Genomic DNA, 8702 nt, shown 5'->3' on the forward strand with positions numbered 1-8702 from the left:
GTGAATGTTGGACCAAACAACGTTAGCTAAATATTTCTTTAAAGCTTTTTCTAAAATGTGCGTTATATTTAACCATTTTTCTTGAGTTTTCGGGGCGCCTTTAGACCCAATGTGCCATTTAGAATAACAAGTGTCCCCTCTGTCAAAACATGGTAAGTTCTATATCCTTTCTCATGGGAGGATGTTATGTAGTCAATCTGTTATTTTATAGCTCGATGGTCACCTGCAAAGTTATTGCGTTGCCATTCAATATATATATCAGTGCATTTTGATGTAAGCTGCCTCTTCATCAGGTGCAAGGGAAAAAAATATATTTTGGGCAGCACGTGAAACGAATTCTGAAAAGTCTGTTGTAAAACACCGTCTGAAACAAGCATTACACAGATGGTCATGTTTTTCAGCTGCTAGTTCTCAGGTTTTGACAGCTGGCTGATCCTGCCCCTGTATCTGCTTTTAGAGAAGTTGATAGTGTGTATGACATCCCTCCAAGGCCCAGGAATCTCCGATTCAAACTAGCTCTTCAATCGTTATGTCGAAATACGTGTGTTTACTCACCAGATATGGAGTCGCTGAGCAACTGTCTTAATTTAGTCCCATTGAGGCCGATATTCAAATAAAGGTTTAAATATAAATGTACACGCAATCGAAAGAATGCCTATTCACTCACATCCCAATGATCCCGGATAGCACTAACCTTATTGCCATGCACAGGTCGGAAGTCTACAACAGCTCAATACATTGTAGGTGCCGAATAGTGTTTTTTTCCCCCTGATGCATGTAAGACATTTTTTTAATCCTTTTTTGGGGGTACATACCGGCCGTCACGGGAGTAAATGAAGATAGTTGCTCATTGAAACCCCACATTTGGTGAATACCGAACGTATTTTTACATAACGCTTGCATATCTGTCTAGAGGTTGAATCGGAGCTTCGCGTTAGAGACGAGACACTCATCCTGACTTCTCTAAAGCACAGACACTGGGTATGTGTTTCAAGTTTTATTAGAGGATATGCATACATCGTCCAACGAAATGCTTACTTACAGGTTCCTTCTCAACAATACAAAATAGTAAAAAAAAATAAGAATACGAACAAAGTAAATGGCAGTAGAATAGAATAAACATTTTAGCATAAGTATAATACAGGAAGGCACAATTTATAGTACAATATTTACACGTGTATTGGGGACAACGGTATAATAAGAGTCTGGTAGCAGCAGTTGTGATATGTGCTAACGTGCGGGGAATCAGGGCAGGTGGTCAGTCCAGTTCACGTGTTCAGCAGTCTGATGGCTTGTAGATAGATATAAACTCTCGAAACGATCCTATGGCAAATATATTAACGTATCTGGTTATTTTTCTTCAACCTAACAATTTACTTTGTGTAATAAGTCCTCCGGGCCACAAGGCGAAGTAGCCTGTTAGGTTGAATAGTACCTCTAGAACAACAAGTTTTCGTCCCATTCATTTAGATCTTGTTGGTTTGTGGTGGGCCATGCATGTATGTCGGATTTGGAATTTGCTTTAACATTAGAGGTGCTGACTACGCTGTGGTGTGATCATGTCTGGGGCGTTAGCAAGGGTACTGTTTTATCCCACATTAGCGTATAATGTTGTCATGGAAAAAGTATCCTCAAGACGGTGGTTCAATCGCGTGGATCAGACTGTCATTCTAGGAGCCCTGCCTTTCAAATCAATGACTAATGAGGTAACGTTAGCTAGCTAATTATTTTTGGTTTTGTGAACTCGTCCAGTCTTCTACTTGTAGCTGGCATGCACGAGCTACTGATTTTCTAATGGGAAAAAACATTGCCATCAACATTATTTTCTACTTCCAGCTGGTGCAGACAGAAAATGTCAGGGGGGTAATAACCATGAACGAGGAATATGAAACAAAGTACTTCTGCAACTCAGCTGAGGTGAGCTGATGATTTACTTCCTATGACATTCAATGGCCGTCCTCTTGGAGAGAGGTGTGGAATATTATTTCAGTCCTGCTCCATAATCTACCTACTTGGCTGCTCATCATCAGGACCTTGATAAACTGATTCAGGTGTGGTAGAGCAGTTAGGACAAAAGCCTGTCTAGGCGGGATGGCCCTTCTCTATCCATTGGTACTAGAGGTCGACAGATTATGATTTTTCAAAGTCGATACCGATTATTGGAGGACCAAAAAAAACGTTTTATTTTAATTTATTTGTAATAATGACAATTACAACAATACTGAATATACACTTATTTTAACTTAACATCATACATCAATAAAATCAATTTAGCCTCAAATAAATAATGAACATGTTCAATTTGGTTTAAATAATGCAAAAACAAAGTGTTGGAGAAGAAAGTAAAAGTGCAATGTGTATCATGTAAGAAAGCTAACGTTTAAGTTCCTTGCTCAGAACATGAGAACATATGAAAGCTGGTGGTTCCTTCAATATTCCCAGGTAAGAAGTTTTAGGGTGTAATTATTATAGGACTTATAGGACAATTTCTCTCTCTATACCATTTGTATTTCATATACCTTTGACTATTGGATGTTCTTATAGGCACTTTAGTATTGCCAGTGTAACAGTATAGCTTCCGTCCCTCTCCTCGCTCCTACCTGGGCTCGTACCAGGAACACATCGACAACAGCCACCCTCGAAGCAGCGTTTCCCATCGCTCCACAAAAGTTGCAGCCCTTGCAGAGCAAGGGGAACAACTACTCCAAGTCTCAGAGCGAGTGACGTTTGAAACGCTATTAGCGCACACCCCACTAACTAGCTAGCCATTTCACATCGGTTACACCAGCCTAATCTCGGGAGTTGATAGGCTTGAAGTCATAAACAGCTGCTGTTATACGCACGAAAGTGCTGTTTGAATGAATGCTTATGAGCCTGCTGCTGCCTACCATCGCTCAGTCAGACTGCTCTATCAAATCATAGACTTAGTTATAACATGATAACACAGAGAAATACGAGCCTTAGGTCATTAATATGGCCGAATCCGGAAACTATAATCTCAAACAAGACGTTTATTCTTTCAGGGAAATACGGAACCGTTCCGTATTGTATCTAACGGGTGGCATCCATAAGTCTAAATATTCCTGTTACATTGCACAACCTTCAATGTTATGTCATAATTACGTAAAATTCTGGCAAATTAGGCGGCCCAAACTGTTGCATATACACTGACTCTGCGTGCAATGAACACAAGAGAAGTGACACAATTTCACCTGGTTAATATTGTCTGCTAACCTGGATTTCTTTTAGCTAAATATGCAGGTTTAAAATACTTCTGCGTATTGATTTTAAGAAAGGCATTGATGTTTATGGTTTGGTACACATTGGAGCAACAATACACACCGCATCGATTAAATGCCGACTTCCGGCGCCGACAGAGATGGCCGCCTCGCTTCGTGTTCCTAGGAAACTATGCAGTGTTTTGTTTTTTTATGTGTTATTTCTTACATTAGTACCCCAGGTCATCCTAGGTTTCATTACATACAGTCGAGAAGAACTACTGAATATAAGATCAGCGTCAACTCACCATCAGTACGACCAAGAATATGTTTTTCGCGACGCGGATCCTGTGTTCTGCCTTTCACCCAGGACAACGGAATGGATCCCATTCAGCGACCCAAAAAAACGACTCCGAAAAAGAGGGAAACGAGGCAGTCTTCTGGTCAGACTCCGGAGACGGGCACATCGTGCACCACTCCCTAGCATCCTTCTCGCCAATGGCCAGTCTCTTGACAACAAGGTTGATGAAATCCGAGCAAGGGTAGCATTCCAGAGGGACATCAGAGACTGTAACGTTCTTTGCTTCACGGAAACATGGCTCACTGGAGAGACGCTATCGGGGGCGGTGCAGCCAGCGGGTTTCTCCACGCATCGCGCCGACAGAAACAAACATCTTTCTGGTAAGAAGAGGGGCGGGGGCGTATGCCTTATGACTAACGAGACATGGTGTGATGAAAGAAACATACAGGAACTCAAATCCTTCTGTTCACCTGATTTAGAATTCCTCACAATCAAATGTAGACCGCATTATCTACCAAGAGAATTCTCTTCGATTATAATCACAGCCGTATATATCCCCCCCCCAAGCAGACACATCGATGGATCTGAACTAACTTTATTTGACTCTTTGCAAACTGGAATCCATTTATCCGAAGGCTGCATTCATTGTTGCTGGGGATTTTAACAAGGCTAATCTGAAAACAAGACTCCCAAAATTTTATCAGCATATCGATTGCGCAACCAGGGGTGGAAAAACCTTGGATCATTGTTACTCTAACTTCCGCGACGCATATAAGGCCCTGCCCCGCCCTCCTTTCGGAAAAGCTGACCACGACTCCATTTTGTTGATCCCTGCCTACAGACAGAAACTAAAACAAGAGGCTCCCACGTTGAGGTCTGTCCAACGCTGGTCCGACCAAGCTGACTCCACACTCCAAGACTGCTTCCATCACGTGGACTGGAACATGTTTCGTATTGCGTCAGATAACAATATTGACGAATACGCTGATTCGGTGAGCGAGTTCATTAGAACGTGCGTTGAAGATGTCGTTCCCATAGCAACGATTAAAACATTCCCTAACCAGAAACCGTGGATTGATGGCAGCATTCGCGTGAAACTGAAAGCGCGAACCACTGCTTTTAATCAGGGCAAGGTGACTGGTAACATGACCGAATACAAACAGTGCAGCTATTCCCTCCGCAAGGCTATCAAACAAGCTAAGCGTCAGTACAGAGACAAAGTAGAATCTCAGACACAAGAGGCATGTGGCAGAGTCTACAGTCAATCACGGACTACAAGAAGAAATCCAGCCCAGTCACGGACCAGGATGTCCTGCTCCCAGGCAGACTAAATAACTTTTTTGCCCGCTTTGAGGACAATACAGTGCCACTGACACGGCCTGCAACGAAAACATGCGGACTCTCCTTCACTGCAGCCGAGGTGAGTAAGACATTTAAACTCGCAAGGCTGCAGGCCCAGACGGCATCCCCAGCCGCGCCCTCAGAGCATGCGCAGACCAGCTGGCCGGTGTGTTTACGGACATATTCAATCAATCCCTATACCAGTCTGCTGTTCCCACATGCTTCAAGAGGGACACCATTGTTCCTGTTCCCAAGAAAGCTAAGGTAACTGAGCTAAACGACTACCGCCCCGTAGCACTCACTTCCGTCATCATGAAGTGCTTTGAGAGACTAGTCAAGGACCATATCACCTCCACCCTACCCGACACCCTAGACCCACTCCAATTTGCTTCCCGCCCAAATAGGTCCACAGACGATGCAATCTCAACCACACTGCACACTGCCCTAACCCATCTGGACAAGAGGAATACCTATGTGAGAATGCTGTTCATCGACTACAGCTCGGCATTCAACACCATAGTACCCTCCAAGCTCGTCATCAAGCTCGAGACCCTGGGTCTCGACCCCGCCCTGTGCAACTGGGTACTGGACTTCCTGACGGACCGCCCCCAGGTGGTGAGGGTAGGCAACAACATCTCCACCCCGCTGATCCTCAACACTGGGGCCCCACAAGGGTGCGTTCTGAGCCCTCTCCTGTACTCCCTGTTCACCCACGACTGCGTGGCCACGCACGCCTCCAACTCAATCATCAAGTTTGCGGACGACACAACAGTGGTAGGCTTGATTACCAACAACGACGAGACGGCCTACAGGGAGGAGGTGAGGGCCCTCGGAGTGTGGTGTCAGGAAAATAACCTCACACTCAACGTCAACAAAACTAAGGAGATGATTGTGGACTTCAGGAAACAGCAGGGGGAACACCCCCTTATCCACATCGATGGAACAGTAGTGGAGAGGGTAGCAAGTTTTAAGTTCCTCGGCATACACATCACAGACAAACTGAATTGGTCCACTCACACAGACAGCATCGTGAAGAAGGCGCAGCAGCGCCTCTTCAACCTCAGGAGGCTGAAGAAATTCGGTTTGTCACCAAAAGCACTCACACTTCTACAGATGGACAATCGAGAGCATCCTGGCGGGCTGTATCACTGCCTGGTACGGCAACTGCTCCGCCCACAACCGTAAGGCTCTCCAGAGGTTAGTGAGGTCTGCACAACTCATATACGGGGGCAAACTACCTGCCCTCCAGGACACCTACACCACCCGATGTTACAGGAAGGCCATAAAGATCATCAAGGACATCAACCACCCGAGCCACTGCCTGTTCACCCCGCTATCATCCAGAAGGCGAGGTCAGTACAGGTGCATCAAAGCTGGGACCGAGAGACTGAAAAACAGCTTATATCTCAAGGCCATCAGACTGTTAAACAGCCACCACTAACATTGAGTGGCTGCTGCCAACACACTGACACTGACTCAAGTCCAGCCACTTTAATAATGGGAATTGATGGGAAATGATGTAAAATATATCACTAGCCACTTTAAACAATGCTACCTTATATAATGTTACTTACCCTACATTATTCATCTCATATGCATACATATATACTGTACTCTATATCATCGACTGCATCCTTATGTAATACATGTATCACTAGCCACTTTAACTATGTCACTTTGTTTACATACTCACCTCATGTATATACTGTACTCGATACCATCTACTGTATCCTGCCTATGCTGCTCTGTACCATCACTCATTCATATATCCTTATGTACATATTCTTTATCCCCTTACACTGTGTATAAGACAGTAGTTTTGGAATTGTTAGTTAGATTACTTGTTGGTTATTACTGCATTGTCGGAACTAGAAGCACAAGCATTTCGCTACACTCGCATTAACATCTGCTAACCATGTGTATGTGACAAATAACATTTGATTTGATTTGATATGCAACGCAGGACACGCTAGATAACTACATATGGTTGATGATATTACTAGTTTAACTAGTGATTATGATTGATTGTTTTTTATAAGAAGTTTAATGCTAGCTAGCAACTTACCTTGGCTTACTGCATTCGCGTAACAGGCAGTCTCCTCGTGGAGTGCAATGTATTCAGGTGGTTAGAGCGTTGGACTAGTTAACTGTAAGGTTGCAAGATTGAATCCCCCGAGCTGACAAGGTAAAAATCTGTCGTTCTGCCCCTGAATGAGGCAGTTAACCCACCATTCCAAGGCCGTCATTGAAAATAAGAATGTGTTCTTAACTGACTTGCCTAGTTAAATAAAGATTAAAGAAAAGAAAAAAAAAATCGGTGTCCAAAAATACCGATTTCCAATTGTTATGAAAACTTGAAATCGGCCCTAATTAATCGGCCGACCTCTAATTGGTACAGTAGTTTAATTGCCATACATAGATACAGAACCTCGAATTTAAAAAGTAGTTTCGTGGTGCTCTTGTACGCAAGGTCCGGGGAATGTCCTGTATGTCACATTGCTTGTTGTGAGTTTTATAATAGCAAATGTGAATTTGTATTAGAAACGGCTTTGTTTGTTCTGAAACAGGAGTGGAAAGCCGAGGGGGTGGAGCAGCTGCGACTCAGCACAGTGGACCTGACCGGTGTGCCCAGTCTAGAGAACCTGCACAGAGGAGTGGAGTTTGCACTCAGTCACCGGGAAAAGGGCTCCAGTGTGTATGTCCACTGTAAGGCTGGACGCTGTCGCAGTGCTACACTAGCTGCTGCATACATCATAAGGGTGAGTCGAGGGCTTTGGCCAGCAAACGACAGTCTTTGCTATCCATCGATTGCCACTGCTGGCTATCCTGATCATCACTAGTACTGAATTAGTTGTATTTACCTAACTTGTACATCAGTTTGTTGGTCTGTTTACAGATACACTGCTGGAGTCCAGAGGAAGCATGTCAGATGTTGGCCTCTGTCCGACCACATGTAATAATTCGTTCATCACAGCTGGAGATGCTTCGGCGGTACCATCAGCAAGTCTGTGGCGGAAGTTCCATTTAAGAGTGAGGCTGCCAGCATACTTATTGCACTTATACAGAAACTGTAAATTTAGCGTTGTCAAGACGAACAATATGCTGCTTGAAGGGATTTTTGACCTTTAGCCCATTCTTTTACATAGTTTTGTTACTCAACTGGATCAAGTGTATATTGTATAATTCTCAAATGTTGTATAATTCAAGTGTCATCACAGCTCATCAGAACATGGGGTATAATAAATTGCCATCCCAATCAAAGTACTGACAGGTGGGTGAAGGGGGTGTATTTAAAAGCATGTTTCTACAGATTTTTTTTCTTCCTTAATTAGGACATTTGATTACAATTTCTATGTTAAGAAAATGTGTGATATTTTCATTGGTACTAATTTCACTGATCGTTTGATAGTATTCTATATGGGTTGTAAAAACATTGGAAAATAATTATATTATTATAAAAGGATAACTATTGAAACTTAATCCATTGAAACATAACCGGAGTGAACACGGGGCCTAATTGTCTGGAAAGCCCAGGTTGAAATGAGCGTTTGAATCAGGAAAGGTTACTCTCACGACCTCTACAAACCATGTTGAATAAAGTGATATGTTAACGTACTTTAGCGGTTGTCTGTGCAGTTGGTCCTTTTGGCAGTAGGAATGTGAGACAATATCCACAGGAAAGTATATAATTATGCAGAACAAAAATATAAATGCAACTTAAAATATTGGTTCCATTTTTCATGAGCTGAAATGAAAGCCCAGAAATGTTCCATATGCACAAAGCTTATTTCTATAAAATTGTGTGCACAAATTGGTTTACATTCTTGTTTGTGAGCATTTCT

At 43.1% G+C, this 8702-nt stretch overlaps 2 protein-coding genes across 4 annotated transcripts in view; one reads left to right on the plus strand and one right to left on the minus strand.

Moving 5' to 3' along the window:
* Positions 1-1369, minus strand: part of LOC139411311 (cugbp, Elav-like family member 1) — a 56214-nt gene extending 54845 nt beyond the window's left edge. The window contains exon 1 of one of the 2 annotated variants that reach the window (XM_071157490.1): positions 1236-1369. The gene's annotated coding sequence lies outside the window, so the exon portion shown is untranslated. The remainder of the gene's footprint in view (positions 1-1235) is intronic. The other variant, XM_071157474.1, reaches the window with a different exon arrangement.
* On the plus strand, positions 9-8473 carry LOC139411317 (protein tyrosine phosphatase mitochondrial 1). Of its 2 annotated transcripts, none has more exons than XM_071157528.1 (4): positions 9-152; positions 1837-1917; positions 7428-7619; positions 7757-8473. In XM_071157528.1, the coding sequence occupies exons 1-4, from the start codon at positions 150-152 to the stop codon at positions 7886-7888; spliced, it is 408 nt and encodes a 135-aa protein (XP_071013629.1). In that variant the 5' UTR covers positions 9-149; the 3' UTR covers positions 7889-8473. The 2 variants fall into 2 exon arrangements, with proteins under 2 accessions (XP_071013629.1, XP_071013628.1); XM_071157527.1 differs by lacking the exon at positions 9-152 and adding an exon at positions 1371-1706.
* The last annotated feature ends 229 nt before the right edge of the window (positions 8474-8702 follow it).

This window comes from Oncorhynchus clarkii, chromosome 6 (genome assembly GCF_045791955.1).
Source record: "Oncorhynchus clarkii lewisi isolate Uvic-CL-2024 chromosome 6, UVic_Ocla_1.0, whole genome shotgun sequence".
NCBI classification, from domain to species: Eukaryota; Metazoa; Chordata; class Actinopteri; order Salmoniformes; family Salmonidae; genus Oncorhynchus; species Oncorhynchus clarkii.

What these genes read in the sequence shown, in the direction of transcription:
- LOC139411317 (XM_071157527.1), top strand. Translation starts at nt 1,560, where the DNA reads ATGTCTGGGGCGTTAGCAAGGGTACTGTTTTATCCCACATTAGCGTAT. An exon ending in TCAAATCAATGACTAATGAG is followed by an intron (nt 1,707 to 1,836) that starts GTAACGTTAGCT and finishes TTCTACTTCCAG; the next exon opens with CTGGTGCAGACAGAAAATGT. An exon ending in CTGCTGCATACATCATAAGG is followed by an intron (nt 7,620 to 7,756) that starts GTGAGTCGAGGG and finishes GTCTGTTTACAG; the next exon opens with ATACACTGCTGGAGTCCAGA.